This window comes from Callithrix jacchus, chromosome 5 (genome assembly GCF_049354715.1).
Source record: "Callithrix jacchus isolate 240 chromosome 5, calJac240_pri, whole genome shotgun sequence".
Lineage (NCBI taxonomy): Eukaryota > Metazoa > Chordata > Mammalia > Primates > Cebidae > Callithrix > Callithrix jacchus.
In genome coordinates, this window is record NC_133506.1 from 4,325,257 (window position 1) to 4,348,089 (window position 22,833).

The 22,833-nt window shown below is 48.2% G+C and overlaps 1 protein-coding gene across 7 annotated transcripts in view; it reads right to left on the reverse strand.

Annotated features, from left to right (window-relative positions):
* The window catches only part of MYH7B (myosin heavy chain 7B), a 46,285-nt gene extending 23,455 nt beyond the window's left edge, over nucleotides 1–22,830 (reverse strand). For 2 of the 7 annotated variants that reach the window (XM_078371058.1, XM_035298021.3), the window contains exons 1-4: nucleotides 22,625–22,830; nucleotides 20,516–20,630; nucleotides 1,642–1,913; nucleotides 223–323 (exon numbers count right to left, since the gene is read on the reverse strand). Coding sequence is in view for 4 of the 7 variants with exons in the window: in XM_035298021.3 (XP_035153912.3) it covers nucleotides 223–313 (91 nt within the window). In the remaining 3 variants the exon portion in view is untranslated. Of the gene's footprint in view, nucleotides 1–222; nucleotides 386–638; nucleotides 699–1,641; nucleotides 1,914–20,515; nucleotides 20,631–22,624 lie in introns of those variants that run through there. The other 5 variants (XM_078371057.1, XM_078371055.1, XM_078371056.1 and 2 more) reach the window with 3 other exon arrangements.
* Nucleotides 22,831–22,833: the final 3 nt, after the last annotated feature.

Sequence of the window (22,833 nt, forward strand, 5' to 3'; positions counted from 1 at the left end):
GGGGAACAAACCAAGGCTTGCTCACAGAGACAGAGTGATATACACAGTGTCCCTGGGGTTTTAGTTTCCAGACCCCAGACTCTGCGGGAAAGGTCCAGGGCTCCAGCTGTCAGGTCCCAATGCCCCTTCAGCCCTGAGCTGGTGCCACCTCTCCCAATTCCTGGTCTGAGTCCATAAAGGAATCTCTGTGGCTGTGTCCCCTCCCCCTGTGCCCCCACTTACCATCCCATGGGATAGTGTGCACCTTCATCATCTCCTGGTAGCCCTGGCGGAGGTAGCGGGCAGACTCCCCAAGTTCACTCACATCCATCATGGCAGTGGCACTGGGGTGAAGAAGGAAGAGCTGGAAACCTTGGAGGTTCGAAGTGGCCCAAGGCAGCAGGCACTGGAAGATGGCAGTGACAAAGGAGCTGAACTAGGGCATGATCCCACAACCCACAAGACCAGATACTATGCAACTCCCTCTGGCTCCCCATCCAGCCTCCTTGGGTGAGTGCCCAGCATACATGCACACCCCCAAACACCAGGGCTTCCTCCATTCCAGATTTGGAAGGCTCACGCCCACCCACAGGCACCCTCACCCACCCACCCACCCTCCTGCTCTCCCTTCAGCTCCAACCCCAGCCCTGATCACCCACCTCAGCACCACGATGAGGGCAGGAAGCTGTGCTACCCCTTTTATTGCCACCGTCAAGGTCAGAGGAGGAGAGCTATGTCAGCAATCTCCACGTGTCACAACCCCCCCAGCCTGGCCACAGGACACAAAAGGCAAATTCCCTTTTATCTCCACCAGCGCGGCCCCTGGGCTATTTTTACCTCCCATTGTCAGGGGATCACAAAGGCAAAGAGAGACACTCCACTGAGATACAGGGAGGCTGGGTGCAGAGACTGATGGGGACAGGGACAGGCAGTGAGAGGTTCAGGAGACTGAGGAGCTCATGGGGAGAAACCGAGTCACAGAGAGTCTGACACACCCAGAAAAATACCCACACCTCCAGATACAGACAGCAAGGACACTCAGAGGGGAAACCACATAATGCCCACTGAGATTGGACCATCTAGTCCAACCCTCTTGATAAATCCAGGGAAACTGAGGCCCAGAGAAAAGAAAGCATTGGCCAAGTCTCACAGATGAGCAATGGGCAAGAACAGATCAAAATGAGAAGGAGAGCGAGACAAAGAGATACACATCCCTCTCCAGCACCTGCAAAGCACACACACCTGTGTACCCTGAGCTGTACTCAGTGTATAGAGCGTTTCCTGCCTCTCGGAGACTTCTCTGTGCCTCCACTCATTATCCTCCCTCAGAAGACCACTCTGCCACTTCTACCACCATAGGTGAATTTTGCCTGTTTTGAACGTATATGGTTGAAAATGTAGCTTTGCATTTCTTTCTCTACATTTTGTCTGGCACATCTGTACATTTGGACGTGGGAGTGCATCAATGCCCTCTTCCCCCTTCCTCCATCCCCATTTTCTTTCTGGACAACCCCTGGGGAAATCATACATGAAGAAAACCAGACCTGGGACTTACAGAATCAAGGAATTATTTGGCCGAAGTGGAAGCACATCAATGAAATGTCACCCGGTTAGGAGCTCCTTCAGATTCCCACATTTGAGATTCACAGGAAGCCACCTTACCGTAGCCCACCCTCGACAGGGGTTCAGGGCATTGGCAGTCAGTCTGCCTGATGCAGTCTTCGGAATGTGTCAGGGCACTTCCAGGCTTTCCTGTCCATCACCCCATTCAGGGCTCCGTGATGCCACAGGATTTTAGAATCAAGAACGAAAGGATCCGAGAACCTGAGATGCCAGATGCATGGAACAATAAAGTTCCAGGCAGAGGCCAGACCGGGCTCACACGGGAAGTCCTCCGACCAATCTGCTTCTGTTCCAAATGCTTAGTGTGCCAGCTGAAATACAGAGAAATAATTTCCAAGCTACATTTTCAACCATATACATGCAAAACTTGCCTATGGTGACAGAAGTGGCAGAGTGGTCCTCTGAGGGAGGTAATGGCTGGAGGCCCCAGAGAGTCTCTGGGAGGCAGGAAATATTCTATACGCTGAGCAGAGCTGTGGGACATAGGTGTGTGCACTTTGCAAAACAAATCAAGCTGTACACCTAAGATATATGCACTTTACTGTGTGCATATTAAATGAACACATTTTAAAAATGCAGTGCCTTCTACAACAGTACCATAAACTATGTGGCTTTAAAAAAAATGCAGTGCAGGCCGGGTGCGGTGGCTCACACCTATAATCCCAGCACTTTGGGAGGCCAAGGCAGGTGGATCACAAGGTCAAGAGACCGTCCTGGTCAACATGGTGAAACCCTGTCTCTACTAAAAATGCAAAAATTAGCTGGGCATGGTGGCGCACGCCTGTAGTCCCAGCTACTCAGGAGGCTGAGGCAGGAGAACTGCTTGAACCCAGGAGGCGAAGGTTGCGGTGAGCCGAGATCGAGCCATTGCACTCCAGCCTGGGTAACCAGAGTGAAACTCTGTCTCAAAAAAAAAAAAAAAAAAAAAATGCAGTGCCAAACTTGGCAATATTTATCAAAATTACAGCTTCCCAGATGCTAGGAGGAATTAGTCCTACAGCATGTCTCCATCATGAAATGATATGGGTCCCCTTTGGGTAGACATTTCGATTATTTTCAGTCTTTTACCATTAGTTAGGGGTGCAGTGAATAATCAGACAGTTTGATGAACTTTCTCAAAGTAAACATACCCTGGGCCAGATGCAGTACCTCATGTCTGTAATTCCAGCACTTTGAGAGGCCAAGGTGGGCAGATTACTTAAGCTCAGGAGTTCGAGACCAACCTGGGCAACACAACAAAACCCCATCTCTACAAAAAACAAACAAAAATTAGCCAGGTAGTGGCATGCACCTGTGGTCTCAGCTACTCAGGAGGCTGAGGTGGGAGGATTGCTTAAACCCAGGAGGCAGAGGTTACAGTGAGCTGACAGCATACTTCACTCTAGCAGGGCAACAAACCCTGTTTCAAAAGCAACAACAAAACAAAACCATACCCTGATCAAAAAACAGAAATTATAAGAAATTATCCCCCTCAGATCACCCCTCACCTAGGGTAACACAATACTGACTTTTTTTTTAAATCATGCATGTTGCAGGGAAGACTTTATTTATTTATTTATTTTGAGACGGAGTTTCACTCTTGTTACCCAGGCTGGAGTGCAATGATGTGATCTCGGCTCACCGCAACCTCCGCCTCCCGGGTTCAGGCAATTCTCCTGCCTTAGCCTCCTGAGTAGCTGGGATTACAGGCACGTGCCACCATGCCCAGCTAATTTTTTTTTTTTTTTTTTTTTAGTAGAGACGGGGTTTCACCATGTTGACCAGGATGGTCTCGATAGCTTGACCTCATGATCCACCCGCCTCAGCCTCCCAAAGTGCTGGGATTACAGGCGTGAGCCACCGTGCCCGGCCGACTTTATTTTTTTAATTCCCACTCTTGCTTGATCCACAATATAATACTGACTTCTAACCTCACAGATTAGTGTTGTCTATTTTTAAAATTTGCTTATGTATGTATGTATTTATTTAGAGACAAAGTCTCACTCTATCACCCAGGCTGGAGTACGGTGGTCCAATCTCAGCTCACTGCAACCTCTGCCTCCTGGGTTCAAGCAATTCTCCTGCTTCAGCCTCCTGAGTAGCTGGGACTACAGGTGTGTGCTACCATGCCTGGCCAATATTTGTATTTTTAGTAGAGATGGGGTTTTGCCATATTGGCCAGGCTGGTCTCGAACTCCTGACCTCAGGTGATCCACCTGCCTCAGCATCCCAAAGTGCTGGGATGACAGGCAGGAGTCACCGTGCCTAGCCTTAAAATTCGTTTGAATGGAATCTTACATTATGTATTCCTTTCTTTGTTCTCTCCACATTGTCTCTGTGAGAACCTCATTGTTTCAATTCTCTTTGTAGAGCTTAGGTTGTTTCTTGCCTATTTCCTGCCACTAAAAAAGACCTCCATGAGGGCAGGAGCTTGGTCTGTGTCCCCAGCACCTTGCCAAGTGCCTGCACATCATAGAAAGTCAGTAAATACCTAGTAAGTCAGTGAACGGACCAAACCTGATAGTTTAGATTATAGGATTTTAATCTCTATATGGCATCAGAGGCTGGAGAACTGGGCCGAAGCAATTTATAGAAAGCCCAGGTATGAACCTGGGTCTGAGAAACCAAGTCTCCAAATGGGTCTAGATCTTCCTTGTAGGTTCCCTTCCACTACCCAGGGTGCATCCTCCTGCTGAGATGAGCTCACACACAAACATGACAAAGCAAAGAGGAAACCCAATGATCTGAGAGATTTGCAACAAATACTATAACCTGCAAGGACTTGAGGTACTGACTTTAAATACCTGAAGAGCTTGTAATCCCAGCACTTTGGGAGGCTAAGGCAGGTGGATCACTTGAGGTCAGGAGCTCAAGCCCAGCCTGGCCAACATGGTGAAACCCCCTTTCTACTTAAAAAAAAAATATGATGGGGAGCTCTAGTATAGAATAGTTAAAATTTTATTTTTAAAAAAAAAAAAAAAGCCAGGTATGGTGGCTCACGCCTGTAATCCCAACACTTGGGGAAGCCAAGGCAGGTGGATCACCTGAGATCAGGAGTTTGAGACCAGCCTGGTCAACATGGTAAAACCTCGCCTCTACTAAATATACAAAAAAATTAGCTGGGCGCAGTGGTGCATGCCTGTAATCCCAGCTACTCAGGAAGCTGATGCAGGAGAATCACTTGAACTGCAGTGAACTGAGACTCTTACACTGCACTCCAGCCTGGGCAACAGAACAAGCCTCCATCTCCAAAAAAAAAATTAGCCAGGCATGGTGGCGTGTGCCTATAATGCCACCTACTTAGGGAGGCTGAGGCAGGAGGATTGCTTAAACCCAGGAGCTGGACGTTGCAGGTGGGCAGTGACAGGAAGCAGAATGTAGGTGCACATGAAGGAGGACTTTTTCACCTTCTGAGCCCATCAGCAATGGGAGAGGCTGCCTTGGAGGAAAGTGAAGCTGCCAGCACCAAGGAAGACTCAGGCAGAGGTTGACCAGGGCCGAGACCTCTGGACTGGATGACCTTTGAAGTCCATTCCAATTTCAGGAGTCTAAGACTCCAGGATTTTAGAGCCCAGCCCAAAATGTATCTACCACCAATGTCGCTCAATGCCTGGAATTTCTTCTTTGGGTAAAGACGTCGAAGGACTCGGTGAAAAATGCTTCTACATCTGGGAGGGACACATGAATTCAATTCAACATGTATCTGACAGCTTCTGTTCTGTATTCAGGATCGGAACAAAAGATACTCATTGTCTAGGAAAGGAAAGATATTCAAGGGAGACATCAACATGGAGGAGTCTGAAGGTTAAAAGCTAGTTTGAAGGGTGGGCTCATGGCTTATGCCCATAATCCTAGCACTTTTGGAGGCCGAGGTAGAATAATCACTTGAGGCCAGAGTTTGAGACTAGCTGGGCCACCAGGGCATAAAGGGGAATAGGGCAGGACTAAGCAGTTGGGACTGAACTGTGAAGGGCTTCAAAGGCCAGATTCAGATCTGGAGCTTTATCCTACAGGAACTGGGGCGCCATCAAAGGCATTTTTATTTATTTATTTTTTGCATCACAGAGCTCTGAGCAAGAGAATTTGACCATGTGGTCAGATTTATGGGTTCCTAAGCTCCTTGTGGCATCTCTACAAAAAAAATTAAATTAATGAGGCATAATGGCTCACACTTATGATAATCCTAGCAACTTGGAAGGCTTCAGGCAGAAGGATCACTTGAGCCAAGGAGTTCAAGACCAGCTTAGGCGGTTATAGCAAGACCCTGTCTCTACGAAAAATTAAAACATTAGCTGGGCATGATGGTGCATGCCTATAATCTCAGCTACTCAGGAGGCTGAGAGGCAAGAGGATTGCTTGATCCCAGGAGTTCAAGGCTGCAGTGAGCCAAGATCACACCACAGCACTGCAGTCTGGGCAACAGAAACAAGACCCTGTCTCTAAACAAACAAACAAATCTGACACCCAGACTGGCAGGAAGAGGGGTATGGCAACAAGGTTCCTCCCCTCAAAGAGCTGACACTCCCCTGGAGAAGAAAAAATAAGCAAGCAAACACATTTTTAAGGTAATTAAAGATTGTGGCAAGTGCTATGCATGAAATGAACAGTAAGGCCTGGAAGGTAATGGGGGTGTGCCTCGTTAAGGTCGGGGAGGGAGGGCCTCTCTGAAGAGGCAACACTGAAGGTGAGACTAGAGAGTGTCAAGAGGCCGGTCAGGTGGGGAGCCTTTGGAACAGTATTCCAAGCAGAAGAAACAGCAAATACAAGCAGCATGGGGTAGAAAACAGCTTCAGCAAATACAAGCAGCATGGGGTAGAAAACAGCTTGGGATGTTGAAGGTGCCATCCTAGTGGTAAACAAGGGGAGAGTTTTCCAAGGTGAGGGTGGACAGGCAGATCATTCAGAGCCTTGAAGGACTTAGAAGACACCTAGGATTGTATTGCAGGTGCAGTGGGAGCCTATGAGAGCAGGAATGTGAGCTGTGAAGTTTCTTTTTTTTTTTAGACAGTCTTGCTCTGTTGCCTGGCTGGAATGCAGTGGTGCGATCTCGGCTCACTGCAACCTCTGCCTCCCAGGTTCAAATGATTCTCCTGCCTCGGCCTCTGGAGTAGCTGGGACTACAGGTGTGCACCACCATGCCCAGATAGTTTTTGTATTTTTTTTTTTTTTTTTTTTAGTAGAGAAGGGGTTTCACCATGTTGACCAGGATGGTCTTGATCTCTTGACCTCATGATCTGCCCACCTCGGCCTCCCAAAGTTCTGGGATTATAGGCGTGAGCCACTGCACCCGGCCAGAGCTGAAGTTTCATAGTGACCACTCCAATGGCTTGGAAGAGGCAGGGGAGGCAGCAGGGTGAGCAGCACAGAGGCTGCTGCCGTCACCCAGGTGAGAGCGGATGGCATGAAGGTAGCAAGAGGTGACAGAGGACAGACAGCATGACCTAGCGCTTCAAGGCAGGTAGGGGGTGAAGATGGGCCTGAGCGGCCACACCAACTGCAGCTGGGCCACTGGGGCATACAGGGGAGTGGGGCAGGGTTGAGCAGTTGGGACTGGACTGTGAAGAGCTTCAAAGGCCACATTCAGATGTGGAGCTTTATCCTCAGGAGTTGGGGCGCCATCAAAGGCATTTTTATTTATTTATTTTTTTGCATCAAAGAGCTCTGAGAAAGGGAATTTGACAGCGTGGTCAGATTTATATGTTCCTAAGCTCCTTGTGGCAGCTGGTGTGGAGGATGGAATGGAGGGGTGAGACCAGTGGCAGGAAGATGGACTCAGGAAGAGGTTGCCATAATGCTCCCAGTGCAAGGTGGTGAGTCCCAAAGAGTGGCCCGTGACCCTGGCACCCTGGGGGGCGAGTTGGGCCCCTGCTTGTCCCAGGTTTGTCCCCCTCCTGGGGCCCTGGGCAGCTGCAGAAGGCTCGAGTGGGCCCCAGCTCTGATGCATCAAGCAGAAAATAGGATGAGGGCAGCCAAAAGGCATCAGGCTGTTTATCCGGAGGACAGACGCCTCAGCATGGATTTATGGCTGAAAGGTTACTGCGGGGAGGGGATGGGGAACCAGCTGTCCCCCATCCTCACAAAGGACAAAGAAAGGAGGGGACTGCGACCTCAGCCACAGCAAAAGGAGGGAAGTTAGACACATAAAAGGAAATGCCCGGACATCACCAGAGGATGAGGGGGCCCTTTAGCCAAAATGCCAACCAACTCTCTCATTGGACAGCTGGGGAAACTGAGGCACAAAGGGAGAAGCATCATACAGTGAATTCAAGCCATGACCAGCCTTCACTTTGGAAGACCCAGGGGCCTCCCTGAGCGCACACAAGTCTCAGACTGGCTGCCCCCGAGAGTGATTAACATGCACAGCTGTCCTGGAGGGATGGACAGAAAGACCTGTGCTGGGCGGAGGTGCTCCAGACCCCAGTACCGCCTCTGGTCCAGGTCTCTGATGTACCACATCCTTGAGTTCAAGCTGTGGCTCAGGCCCTGTCTCTGCCCTCCCACCCCCCAGCCAATCTCAGTACTGTTGATATTTGATGGGAATCCATCGCCCCTCTCAAAGGCCTTTTGGTGTTGCCCTGTCCCACTCTCTGTCCTCCAAGACTGTCTTTCTGTCTTGGCCTCTGACTCTGTCTCTCCAGAGCTGAGATGAGCTGAGCTGGGCCAACCTCCCACCCCTAGGAGTGGGCCTCACTGCTTAGAGTGCTCCCATGTAGACAATGCTCAGGCCCAGTGCCCAGGCTGGGACAAGTGACAGCAGCTGTGGATCTATCTATAGCTCCCTTGTCCTTCAATTGTTCCCAACTTCAAACAATGGTTGGGCCCTGGATTAAAGACACCCCCCACCCACCCTGCTGAAATGGATCCTGGGAGGCAGGGGATGAGTCTCACTGGGGCCACCTGGTGCTCTCTTATGTCCACCTCTGTCTGGGCCCCTGTGTTCCCGTCTATAACTGTGGGCTCCAAGACCTTCCAGCTCAGGGGTGGTGTGACTATAGGACTAGTGGACATGGGACCAGGGTGTGTCTGAACAGCAGACCTATACAAGGGCACATGGGTATGAGACAAGTGGGTCTCCCTCCTCCTGCCTTGGCTGGCAGACACTCATGGGCACTGGGATGCCAGTTCCATGAGGACAGAGCCCTGGTCTTCCTTACACTGCAGTAGCCCAGCCTCAGCCTGGTATATGGTAAGTGTTCACTATACGTGGCTTGGCCCTTAGGAAGAGGGAGGGCATGCCGTGAGTCTCAACATGACTCAAGCTTGGGAGGCAGCAGAGTAGTGAGGAAGGGGCACCTTGTCTAAAGTGAGGCTGCCTGGGTTTTAGTCCTGGCTCTGCCAATTACCAGCCACAAAGTCTTGGAGAATGACTTAACCTCTTAACGGTAGAGATTCACAAATAGGACCCACCTCCTAGTGCTGTGATGAGCATTATATGAGTTAAAACATCTAAAGTGCTTAGAATAGTACGTGGCACTAGTAGGGACTCTACATTAATGCTGTTATTTCCAAGGTATATCATTAGATTTTTTAAAATGTGGCTGGGTATGTGACTCACACCTGTAATCCCAGCACTTTGGGAGGCTGAGGCAGATGGATCACTTGAGGTCAGGAGTTCAAGACAAGCCTGGCCAACATGGTGAAACCCTGTCTCTACTACAAATACAAAAATCAGCCAGGGATGGTGGCACATGTCTGTAATCCCAGCTACTCAGGAGGCTGAGGCAGGAGAATTGCTTGAACCCAGGAAGCAGAGGTTGCAGTGAGCCAGGATCATGCCACTGCACTCCAGCCTGGGGCAACAGAGCTAGACTCTGTCTCAAAAAAAAAAAAAAAAAAGTGAGGAGCAGAAGAATGTATAGGCTATGCCACCTCCTGTGTAAAAATCGGGGAGAGAAAAATTTGTGCATCTGTGGGCTTATCTATGGATGGACTGCCTTTGGAAGTCTCCCAAGAAAGCTGGTAACAGTGTTTCGTAGCTGGGGGCCACGTTAAGGGAGGGAGAGTGATTTTTTTTTCCCCTTGTATGCCCTTTGCATTTTAAATCGTGTACATAGAACCTATTTTTTAAGTGTTTGCTAAATGAAGATCACTTCCAGCATGATCCTTGAAAAAACAAACCCCTACCCTGTGCCAGTGGGGAGGGGCCTGGGTGAGGGCTAGTCCTCAGACTGTGGGCCTACTGCCTTCAGCCTGAGCTCAGGCAGCCTAGGTCTGAGTCCCAGAGGTACCCTCTTTCCTCCAGCCCAATGGTGGACAAGATGTGTCCACACAAAACCATCCCAGAGCAAATGGTGAGCCAGAAAGCAGGCTTCCCGGCTTCCAGGCCAAGCAGCAGGAGTTGGTGGCAGGAACAGGCTCCTCTCCTCTTCCCTGGCCTCAACCTCTGACTCTTCATCCCAAGCTATTCTTAGAGCCTAGATAATGCCAGCAGTCGCTGCTGCTCATATCGGCTTCCAGAACCACTCAGCCCCAAGAAGCCCAGTCCCGCCCCCAGCCCCATGTGTGCTGCCTCCCTGCCAGGTAAGGGATTAAGGGCATCCTGCGGGCTCCATCCTCTACGCTGCATGGGCTGTGCATACTCCCTCTTTGTACACGACCCTCTATTACTGCGCACAGGGCCCACCTGTACACAAGGTAGGCCACCACAGACAGGTAAGGGCCTGGGTGGTGGGCCCCTCCAACACGCCCTTGCTGTGCAGCTGGGAGAGAGATAGGAAGAGCTAAAGGACACCGTGGGGTAGAAGTATACCCCCAGGGGTCACCATCCAGATAGTGTGGCCCAATCCCAGGCTCCAAACTATGCTAATAATAGAAATGAAAGGGGCAGGGGCCATGGACAAGGCTTAGCTGGGTGGAGGGAAGAAGGGGTGTGCAGACCAGCAGTAGGGAGGGGCCTGGGAGGCCAGCTTGGAGGAGGGAGGAAGCCAACAAGAGGAGGTCAGACTTTGCAACTCGCTATGTGACCTTGAATAGGTCTGTTTTCCTCACAGAGCTTCGATTTCTGTCATAAAATAAGCATAACCTTATTCCACTGGGTTGTGATGTGGTGTGGATTCAATGAAGTAACCCATGAGAGCTTGGCCTGTGCCTGCCCCATCACAGGCACTATGTAGATGTCTGGTGATATTATCATTAGCTCTTCAAGGGCCAGCAATGTTTCTCTTTCAGCTTTGTGTAGGGCCACAGCTGTACAGGGTCGTGGGGTGTCCCCTGTTGCTGTGCTGAGGCACTGGATCCAAGAAGTAAAGAGACAGGACACCAAAGGACTGGAAAAGACAGCAGGGAAGTCTTTTCCCTGCCATTTACAGGCAGAGACAGGTGAGGCCCCAAACATCCAGAAGCCTCTGTATTTATTAGGTACAAGGCAGGGGAAGGGTCATGAGTGAGGTCATCTATACGCTTAATGATAGGGCATACATAATCATGTGAGTAGCAAGCAAGGGGGCCACCCCATTAGGTCACCTGGTCAGAGAGGAGGGCCGTGCACAGTAGGGGGCTGTGCCATGCACAGTAATAGAGGGTCATGTACAAAAAGGGGTCTACCCCCATTAGGTCACCGAGGCAAGGAGGTGAGCTGTGTGCAACAAGTGCCGTGCGCAACATTTCTTATCTGGGGGCGGGAGACTTCAAAGGATTCCTATAGAAGGATAACTGTAAACCAGTGCAGTGGGAGCTGACAGAGTATGCTCTTCTCTAAGATATTTTATAGGATGATTTGAGCTGGCACAGTAGCGAGAAAAGCTCAGAGTATACAGCCGCCGTGGCGCGATTACACCAGAGGGGTTCTTCTCCCTCGGTTGTTCGCAGGATCTCAGGCCTGAGGCCTACTTTCCACAAGAACTGGATGCGAGGTACTGCAACTCCTTTTCAGGAGAAATAACTGTTGCTCCAAGCCGGCCGTGCAGTGGAGGCTGAGTGCTGCCGTCTAGGCCCTGACCTGCCATAGGGCGCATGCCCTTTCAGGCAGGGGCACTACCACACGGGTCATTGATTCTTGTCCTGGTCTGGTCATTTTTCCCATGTACTGCTTCTGCTCTGTGACTGCTCTAGGCATTCCTCCTACTACAAACTACTATATGGTTATATAGAAGGATTATATAAATCAGCACTGTGTCCGTACAGCTCCAACTATCATCTGTTATATGATTATATAGAAAGATTATATGGAACTAAGCATGATTTTATATATATAAGCTAGATATAAGTAAACAGTAAGTTACACTTCAAGCAGTAATTGTGCCTGGGGTCTGCACAGCTCTCCTTCCTCAGTGCCCATGTGGGAGGTTACCCACATTTTGCATCTGCAGGGACTAGGTTGGGCCTGGCACATGTCAGGACTGCCTGTTCAAATTCTTGCTGTACTATTTATAAGTTGAGTGACCCTGGGCAAGTTACTTAACCTCTCTGAGCCCTGAATTCCTTCTCTGCAAAATGAATACACAAAGACAACCTGCCTTGTAATATGGTTGAGAGAAAGAAATGAAACAAAAGTGCTCAGCCCATAGAAAGATGTTGGCCCGGCGCGGTGGCTCACACCTGTAATCCCAGCACTTTGGGATGCTGAGGTGGGTGGATCACCTGAGGTCAGGAGTTCGAGACCAGCCTGACCAATATGGTGAAACCCCATCTTTTAAAAAAAAAATTAGCTGGGCGTGGTGGCACACCTGTAATCCCAGCTACTCAGGAGGCTGAGGCAGGATAATTGTTTGAACCCAGGAGGCGGAGGTTGCAATGAGCCAAGATTGCGCCACTGCACTCCAGTCTGGCACCTGGCAACGGAGTGAGACTGTCTCAAAAAAAAAAAAAAAAAGAAAGATGTCAACAACGTGACGATGTGGCTATGGCTCTGTGTATGTTGGTGTACTAAGGTGGGAAGCCTGGGGTCTGCCAGCTGTGGGTAGAATTCGAGACAGTGCCCAACATTCTGGAAGAGAAGTCTTCATGGGGCCCACACTGAAATCCCAGGATCTTGTCAAACCACCCTATAAATCCTGGGCCAAAGCCCAGGCCCTGCCTGGGGTCTCAGGATGGGCTTGCCCCAGGCTCGGTCAGTTTCCCATGTAGTTCAGTGCCTCAAACAAACACTCTCTCATGCCCTCCAGGTTGGGAGTGGCATCAGGTTTGCTCTAAAGGTTCAGGAGTCTCAGGCTGCTGGGGGACACACAGGCACAGAGGCACCGACAGTTAATCACAGTTGACACAGGGGCCTCCCCAGGAAGGGTTCTGAGAACAGGGGAATAATGTCTGTTCTCCACGAAAAACCAAGCAGTGGTGGAGGGCAGGGGGTGCTGTGGCTCTGCTCTTGCCCTTGTGATCATGGTCAGTCAGCTCAAGGGGTGAGGGGCAGAGGGAGGCCCAAAAGGCTAAGCTGGGAAACCTACCCCAAGGGTCTGAGGGTACTACCACTCTATCCTGAGTGTCCTGAGGGTGACCCTGCTTGCTCCCACACCTGGGGGCACACTGCCTATCTCCCTGTGACTCTGCTAACTCAAAGACAAATGACCTCCTTAAGCAGAGCCTTCAGATTTTTTCTCTCATGGGCTGAAAATTTTATTAGCACAAATATCTCTATCATTCTGCCTAATGCTTTGGGCCTTACATTTCTTTAAATTTTTTTTTTTTAATTTTACTTTAAGTTCTGGGGTACATGTGCAGATCTTGCAGGATTGTTACAAAGGTATACACAAACCATGGTGGTTTGCTGCCTCCATCCCCCTGTCACCCACATTAGGTATTTATCCTAATGTTATCCCTCCCCAATCTCCCCACCCTCTACTCTCCCTCTCCTAGTCTCCCACCCTCAACACACACTGGGGTGTGTGATGTTCCCCCTGGAGACAAGGTCTCACTGTTACCCAGGTTGGAGTGCAGTGGCATGATCATAGCTCACTGCAGCCTCAAACTCCTAGCTCAAGCAATCCCCCTACCTCAGCCTCCCGAGTAGCTGGGACTATGGGGGTGTACCACCATGCCTAGCCAAATTCTATTTCTTAATTAAAATTTCTATCAAGATAATGTATATTCACATGCAATTGTAAGAAATACTACAGTATCTCCGTAGTAGGACATTGATATCATGCACTGATCTTATTCAGATTTTCCCAGTTTTACAAGCCTCTCTTTTCTTTGCTCTCCTGGGTTTGGCTGAGCCAAGTTAACCATACACCATGATGCCTAAGAGTTCTAGAGTCCAGCTGCCTATGTGCAAACCCTCAGTTACTCTGTCTCTTTGATCTTCTGATTTCTCATCCATAAAATGGGAATAGGCCAGGCGCAGTGGCTCATGTCTGTAATCCCATTACTTTAGGAGGCCAAGGGAGGAGGGTCACTTGAGACCAGGAGTTTGAGACTACCCTGGACAATATGGTGAGACCCATCCCTATTTTAAAAATAAAATAAATGGGAATATTAATAGTACCTGTCCCATAAGGAATTGAATGAGATAATGCATTTTTTTTTTAAATAAAGACAGGGTTTCACCATGTTGGTCAGGCTGGTCTTGAACACCTGACCTCAGGTGATCTGCCCGCCTTGGCCTCCAAAGTGCTTGGATTACAGGCGTGAGCCACTGCACCTAGCTGATGCATATATTTTTAAAAAGAAAAGGCATAAGTGCCTGGCATATAAGAGTTCAATATATGATCATTACTATTCATTTTCTTATTTATGATTAAGATCATCTCCAAACTCAGTAGAATAAACAAGGAAAGTTCAGATCACACTAATACAGAGATCATAAAAAGGTCCCAGAGAAAGGGTCATTCCTGAGGGTGACGTGGGTCCCTGTGACCTCTCATCCTTAGGCAATTTCCTTGTTTTTTTTAATCTTACAAAAATTTTCTGTCGAGGTGGGATCTCACTATGTTGCCCAGTCTGACCTCTATCTTCTGGTCTCAAGTGATCCTCCTGCCTTGGCCTCCCAAAGTGCTTAGATTACAGGCATGAGCCACTGCATCCAGCCCCAACAATTCTCTTTTGACTTCACTCTCTCTCCACTCCCTCCTTCTTACAAAATTCAAGGAGGCGGAAGGGCAGGACAATAGCCTCTCCCCAGGGAGAGGTTTCAAGGTAACAACCATCCTCTCCCACATATAGAGTTGTCAGCCTGCCCCAACATTCTCTAGCTCCAGGGTTTCCCTACAGACAGCCACACAGTCTGGGCCCAGCATTGCCTCCTCAAAGAGCTGTGCCCCTTCCACTTCCATGCATTCATCCATCCAACCACGTAAATACTTACTGAAAAGCAAATCTTGCTGTTAATCTGGAAAATCACCATAAGACACTGTTTCACAATCACTAGACTGACAAAAGTTAGAAACCCTGACAATTCTGTCTCGGTGAGGATGTAGAACGAGGGCAATTCTAATACATTGCTGGCAGGAGTGCACATTTGCAAAACCACTTAGGAGAGAAACTTTGCATTACCTCGTAAGTCTGAATATGTTCATGACCTTTGACACACTGAACAGGAGGCATCTATTAGTCTCTTTGCCATTTATATAATAAAATACTAGAGGACCCAAATGACCATTCACAGGACAATAAACAAACAAAATGTGGTATTTTTATGCAATTAAACCTATAGAACAGTGAAAATGAATGAACTAGTTACCCTTAAAATACAGATAATCAAAAGGCCGGGTGTGACGGCTCATGCCTGTAATCCCAGCACTTTGGGAGGCCAAGGGGGTGCAGCTCATGAGGTTAGGAGTTCGAGACTAGCCTGGCCAACATGGTGAAACCTCATCTCTACTAAAAATACAAAAATTAGCCCGGTGTGGTGGCGGTCGCCTATAATCCAGCTACTCAGGAGGCTGAGGCAGGAGAATTGCTTGAATATGAGACGTGGGTTGCAGTGAGCTGAGACTGTGCCACTGCATTCCAGCCTGGGTGACAGAGCAAGATTCCATCTTAGGGGACGGACACACACACGCGCACACTCACGCGCCTGCGAATGAATCTCTGGACATACACCAAAAGAAAAAAGCAAGCTGCATAAGAATCATGATAATTTACCACTTACAAGTGCAAATACCATGAAAAAGTGTCATATATTGTTTAGAAATACACCTAATAAAAGGATAAAAATGCCTAAGACCTATCTCATACCCTATATAAAAATTAACTCAAAATGAATCAAAGACTTAAATATAAGAGCCAAGACTATAAAACTCTTAGAAGAAAACATAAGTGTAAATCTTTGTGATCTTTGAATTAGGCAATGGTTTCTTAGATATGACATTCAAAGCACAAGCAAAGAAAAAAATAGATAAATGGGACTTCATCAAAATTTTAAAATACGTGCTTCAAAAGACACTGTCGAAAAACTGAAAAGACAACCCACAGAATGGGAGAAATTAATGGCAAATCACATATAAGGAAGGGTGTACTATCCTCAATAGATAAAGAACTCCTACAACCCAACAATAAAAAGACAAATAACTTATAAATAGGCAAAACATTTAAACAGACTCTTTTCCAAAGAAGATAGACATACTGCCAATAAGCACATGAATAAATATGCAACATTATTAGTCATTAGGAAAATGCAAATCAAAACCACAGTGACCACCTAGGATGGCCATAATCAGACAAGTACAGTCGGCCCTCCACATCCATGGGTTCCGCATCTGTGATTCAACCAACTGCAGCTTGAAAATATGTGGAAAATATGTTTCATCTGTACTGAACATGTACAGACTTTTTTCCTTGTTATTTCCTAAACAACACAGCGTAACAATTTACATTGTATCAGGTATTACCAGTGGCCTAGAGATGACTTTTCTTTTTTTTTTTTTTTGAGATGGAGTCTCACTCTGTCGCCCAGGCTGGAGTGCAGTGACAGAATCTCAATTCACTGTAACCTCTGCCTCGGGGGTTCAAGCAATTCTCCTGCCTCAGCCTCCCTGGATAGCTGGGACTGTAGGCATGCGCCACCATACCCGGATAATTTTTGTAGTGTTAGTAAAGACAGGGTTTTGCCATGTTGGCCAGGCTGGTCCCAAACTCCTGACCTCAGGCCTCCTAAAGTTCTGGGATTACAGGCGTGAGCCACTGTGCCTGACCTAGATGACTTAAAGTACACGGAAAGGACAGTGTGGTGGCTCTCACTTGTAGTCTCAGCTAGTTGGGAAGCTGAGACAGGAGGATCCCTGGAACCCAAGAGTTTCAGGCTGCAGTGAGCTATGATCGCACCACTGCACTCCAGCCTGATGGAGACCTTGTCTCAAAATAAGTAAATAAAATTTAAATTTAAAATAAAACAAAATTAAAGAGTAGACAGGAGGATGTACATAGGTTATAGGAAATACTACACCATTTTATATAAGGGACTTCAGTATCCTCGGATGTTGGTATCCATGGGAGGTCCTGGACCAATTCCCCACAGAGGGATGACTATTGATGACGATGTAAAAATTGGAACTCTCATACAATTGCTGCCACTTTGGAAAACAGCAGTTCCTCAAAAAGATAAACATATTTATCATATGACCCAGCAATTCCACTGCTGGGTATCTACCCACAAAAACAGAAAACATCTACACAAAAACCTGTATCTGAATGTTCAAAGCAGCATTATTATGATTATTGAGACAGGTCTCGCTCTGTCACTCAGGCAAAAGTGCAGTGGCACGACCATAGCTTCCTGCGGCCTTGACCTACAAGGCTCAAGTGATCTTCGCACTTCAGCCTCCCTAGTAGCTTGGACCACAGATGCACACCACCATGCCCAGCTAATATTTTGTAGATATGTGCTCTCCCTATGTTGCCCAGGCTGGTCTTGGATTCCTTGGCTCAAGTGATCCTCCCACCTCGACCTCCCAAAGTGTTGAGATTACAGGCACGAGCCACCACTCCTGGCCACAGCAGCATTATTCTTAATGGCAAGAAGTGCAAACAACCCAAATGTCTATCAACTGATGAGTGGATGAACAGAGTGTAATGTATCCCTACAATGGAAGACTATTTAGCTATACAAAGGAATGAAGTTCTGATCCATGCTACAACATGGATGAATCTTGCAAACATTATGCTAAGCCAAAGAAGTGAGTCACAAAAGGCCATAGATTGCAGGATTCCATTTACATGGAATGTCCAGAATAGGCAAAACCATAGAGAAAGAAGGTAAATTACTGGTTGCCAGGGGCTGGGGAGAAGGAGAATTGGGGAGTAACTACTAATAGGGATGAGATTTCTTTCTGAGGTGATGAAAATGTTCTGGAATCAGACACTGGTAATGGCTGTATAATCCTGTGACTATGCCAAGAACCACTGAATTGTACACCTTACAGGGGGAACTTTATGGTGCATGAATTATATCTTAATAAATATTGTATAGGAATAATAAACACCAAATTCAGGAGAGTCTTTACCTCTTGGGTTGGGGGTATCAGTCATGGAGGGAAACAAAAAGGTCTTTATATTAGCAGTGTTTTATTTTGCAAGCTGGATGCTAGATACACAGTTATTTGTTCTATTAATTTTTATACCTTTCTCATTGTTTTCATAATAAATAAAATGTAAAAGTCTTTACTGGGCATCAACCTGGATCAGGCACTGGGCTACCTGGGTGGTGCAATGGTGAGTCAAAACAGACCCATTCTGCCTAAAAGTGGATACATAAATACCTAGCAAGTAGAGAAGAAGGTCTACAAGTAAGTTTTCTCCCCTTTCTAGGCTTCTGTGTCCTCACGGATGAAATGAGAGCTGGACTAGGAACCTGTTAGTAGAAGGTCTCTGAGGATCCTGGGGGCCTCGAAGTGTGTTTCCCCTTTTTCAGCCCACACACCTCTAAGAGTCATCAAGCACGACCAGGGCACAGACCTAAGAGTTGGCCCTGGTGCCATCAATCATCACAAGTAGGCCTAAGGCAAAGCCCAACTTCAATTATTCTGTTTCTTCTCAGTAAAATGAGGAGAATAGCTTCTCCCTTCCAGGATGACTGTGGGGGTATAAATGAGATAACACATATAAAGTGTCAGGGACAGGCCTAGCACACAGTAAATCCTCAACACCTGGGACAGTCCTCACTTTGATTCCACAGGCATTTCCTGAGCAGCAATGCTGGGCCAGGCCTGTGCTAGGGGCTGGAAGACAGAGGAATTTCCCACTCTGAATGACCAAAGCAGTGGCCCCCAGCCAGGTGGGGAGACGGTTTCATAAACAACAGTACCAGGTGGGGTGATATCACCACTAAGAAGAGACAGGAGCCGTGTACAGACACAGACCACGTACGATCCAGACCCTGGGGCTGACAGAGATGTCCCAATCAAAAGGCACAGTCCAGACTTGGAGAGATGCCCTCGCAGGAAGAAAGGTAAGGCACAAAGTTAGGGGACTGGCCTTCATTCACGGTGAAGTAAATCCCTCTATACCTTTTATTGCCTAATTCAGACTCAAATGCTCCCACAAACCGCAAGAACAGAGAATGCAATTGATTCAACAGTTAGCTTTGGGAAGTCTGAGCCCACGGCACATCGCATGGTACATGTGTGGGAACACCGTGGCTGATAGTGCTGCTGTGATCTTCGGCAAGTCAGGATACCTCTTCAAGCCTTCACTTCCCCGGCTATAAAATGGAGGCTATAAAGACACTGACTTCATAGAGAGGTAAGGGAAAGTGAGACAATGACTGTAAAGTCATTAACCAAGTACCTGGCGCTTGGCGACCAGATCAATAAATGGTAGTTATTGTTAGGAAAAAATAGATTTCACTTTGAAAGTGAGGAGAGTGGGATTCAGAGCGGTAAGATGACTTCCCCACAGTCAGGATTCGAACTGTTAGAGACACTAAAGGCTCAGGGCAAATCATCTCCCTCTGCTCCAGAATCTTCAGCAGATTCTCAATCATCCACTACATGGACTCCAACCTTACCAGGCAGTGAGAATTCAGCAAAGGTCTGGGGCCAGAAAGACCCTGGGCATGTTCCCCAATCCTAGGTTTCTTGATCTGAGATTCCCCAAGTGAGCCTGAGAAGGTCTGTGAATTCCTCCACAAAGTTTGTGCAAAAGTTTGTGCCTAATGGAGATTCTCAGACAAGTCTGTAGCCTGAAACGTAACAAACCACATTGGCTTAGTATGGTTTCTTACCCCATGGAGATACGATTTCTACCTTGGAAGTCTGCAAGGGGATTAAATGAGGTAATTTGTGAGAAGTACTTGAAACATCCTCAGCTTTCACAAATGTTGGTTTCCTTCTCTTTCTCTCTCCCCAACCCATTTCCATCAGTTAGCAAATAGTACTGAGCATCTGCCATGCAGCAGGCACTAGTCCAGGTACTGGGGGTGAAGTGGTGAACAAATATGGTCCCTGTTTTCATGGGGCTCACATTCTAGCAGAGGGAAACAGCAGACAAGTAAAAGCAACAATTTCAGATATGAATAACTGCTATGAAGAAAATACAAGGCCAGGTGCGGTGGCTCACACCTGTAATCCCAGCACTTTGGGAGGCCGAGGCAGGCAGATCACAAGATCAGGAGTTTGAGACAGCCTGACCAACATGGTGAAACCTCGTCTCTACTGAAAATAGAAAAATTAGCCAGGTGTGGTGGTGTGCACCTGTAATCCCAACTACTCAGGAGGCTGAGGCAGGAGAATCATGCCACTGCACTCCAGCCTGGCTGACAGAGCAAGACTCCATCCCCCTCCCCACTCAGAAAAAGAATATACAAAGGATAATGTGATACAGACTTAGGGGGTGGGGCAGCCTCCAGGGATGAAACATGTGAATGACCAAAGGAACCAGTCATGCCAGGATGTTGGAGGAGAGCATCCAGGCAGAAGGAGCAGAAAGGGCAAAACCTCCCTGGAAAGTTCCTTGGTCAAGAGCCCTTCATTCTCAGTCCCACCACAAACTGGGTCACCTTGAACAAGTCACACAACTTCTGAGGCTCAGCTGCCACATCTATAAAATGGGAATAAAGACATCTTACCTGCCACAGTGTGAGGGGATTCGACCAAAGGGCTGTTAAGGTCTGGGGTCCTTCCCAAATCTCACCATAGACACCTGATATTCGTCATTTGGCACCCATCTTGGAAGAGGGGAACCTGCACAGAGAACCCTAGGTCATGTATTTGACTTTTAATTTCATGCTGCACTAGAAATAGCTTCTTTTGTTCCTGGTTGACCCAGTAGCCTCTTCCTGCCACCTGGGGCCTATTATAGTTAACAGCTGCTTCATATCCCCTCAGGTACAAAAGCCAACAAGGATAGGACATCAGGAAACACTGTTCTGGGAATAACCAGACACCTATCTGCCACCATCTTCCCCAACCCTGTGACCACACAGGGAAGACTGGAGGACTCAGCCCTCCTGTAGTCAGATAATGTATATGCTTTATTTAAAGATTCGAAAGGGGCCACCTGCAGTGGCTCATGCCGGTAATCCCAAGCACTTTGGGTGGCTGAGGCAGGTGATTCACCTGAGCTCAGGAGTTCAAGACCAGGCTGGCCAACATGGTGAACCCCTGTCTCTACTAAAAATACAAAAATTAGCTGGGTGTGATGGTGGGCACCTGCAATCCCAGCTACTTGAGAGGCTGAGACAGGAGAATTGCTTGAACCTGGGAGGTGGAGGTTGCAGTGAGCCAAGATCATGCCATTGCACTCCAGCCTGAACAACAAGAGTGAAAACTCCATCTAAAAAAAAAAAAGAGTCAAAAGGATCTTGGTCCCGAGGTTGGGTTGGGATGCGTTGAGCCACTCACTTGAGATCAGCAGGAGTTCTCACTCCTAAATTTCTTTAATCTGTTCCCTTCACTCCATCTCCACAGCCATTGCACTGGCTAAGACCTCATCATCTCACATCTTAACTCTCTCTCTCTGCTTTCTCTGGCCTGTCTTCCCACTTCCAAACCATTTGCCACGCTGTAACCAATGCCTAACACACAAAACTGACCATGTCTTTCCCCTGCTTACAGCCCTTAGACAGCTCCTGCCGCTCGTGGAACTGGTATCCAAGGCTACCTCTCCAAGCCTAAGCCTTAAATCCTGTTGCAACCCTCAGACCCTTCCTCATTATCCACACCAAACTCCTCAGAGTCTGTAAAACAAGCCAAGCAACCCTCAGAATTATATGCCTGTTTTTGCTGTGTTTTTGAAACAAAGTCTCACTCTGTCACCCAGGCTGGAGTGCAGCAGTGCGATCTCAGCTCACTATAGCCTCCGGGGCTCAAGGATTCTCCCGCCACAGCCTCCTGAGTATCTGGGATTACAGGCACGGCCCAATGCACCAGGCTAATGTTTGTATTTTTAGTAGAGACGGGTTTTCACCATATTTCAGTCTGGTCTCCAACACCTGAGCTCAAGTGATCTACCTGCCTCGGCCTCCCAAAGGGCTGGGATTATAGGCCTGAGACACTGCGCCCAGATGGCCTTTGCTGCTTTTGTTCCTACAGTTTGGAACACTGCCCCCATCCCAGCCTCTCACCTCTACCCCTACCTCCCTCACTACCTATACCTTCCCATGCATCCTTCAAGACCCCAAAAGCCATCCCTGATTCCTCCAGAAAAGCACTTATTGCCTACCTTCTTATCATTGAAAAATTGAAAGCAGTGGCTGCGTCTTACTCATGGTTAATTCCCTACAACCTAGGCTGATAAATTTCATTTAACTAAAATTCGTATCAGGTGTTTCGGACTGCAGACAAGCTTATCACAACCCGGAAGGAAGAAACAGGGAAAGGCAATGGGGGCTGCTAAGCAGTGAGGTTGGGGTACGAATCATGAATCTGCATATTTTTAAAAACTGCCCCAGATCCTGATGTAAGAGGTACTGGAGTTTTTGAGGAACACAGGGTTACCTCCAAGAGTCCTAATTTCTGGGACCTGGCTGGGCTGGGAAACAAGAATGGGTTCTAATACAGGTTCAGCCCCTGATGTGCTACGGGCCCCTGCCCCTCCCTGGGGCCTCCATTACCACGGCCACTCCCACTCCTATCAACTGTGTGTCCCTGAGGTAGTGACTGTCCCACTCCGAGCATCAGTTTCCCCATCTCCCACAGGACGTCGCCGGCTCTGACGCTCTATGAGCTATGCATACCCGTAGCTCCCCGCCGACCCCGATGGTCCCCTCCCCTCCTTCCCAAGTTCCGTCCGTCAAGGTGCAGCCGACGCACTCCTAATGCCAAGGCAGCCCTCTCATCGACTGCCCCTCTCTGGCCGCGTCTCGGTGCCGCAGGTACAGATCTCTGTCCCCGCCCTGCTCTTTAAGCCCAGCTGGGGCGGTGCGCGCAAGCGCACTTGGTCGCA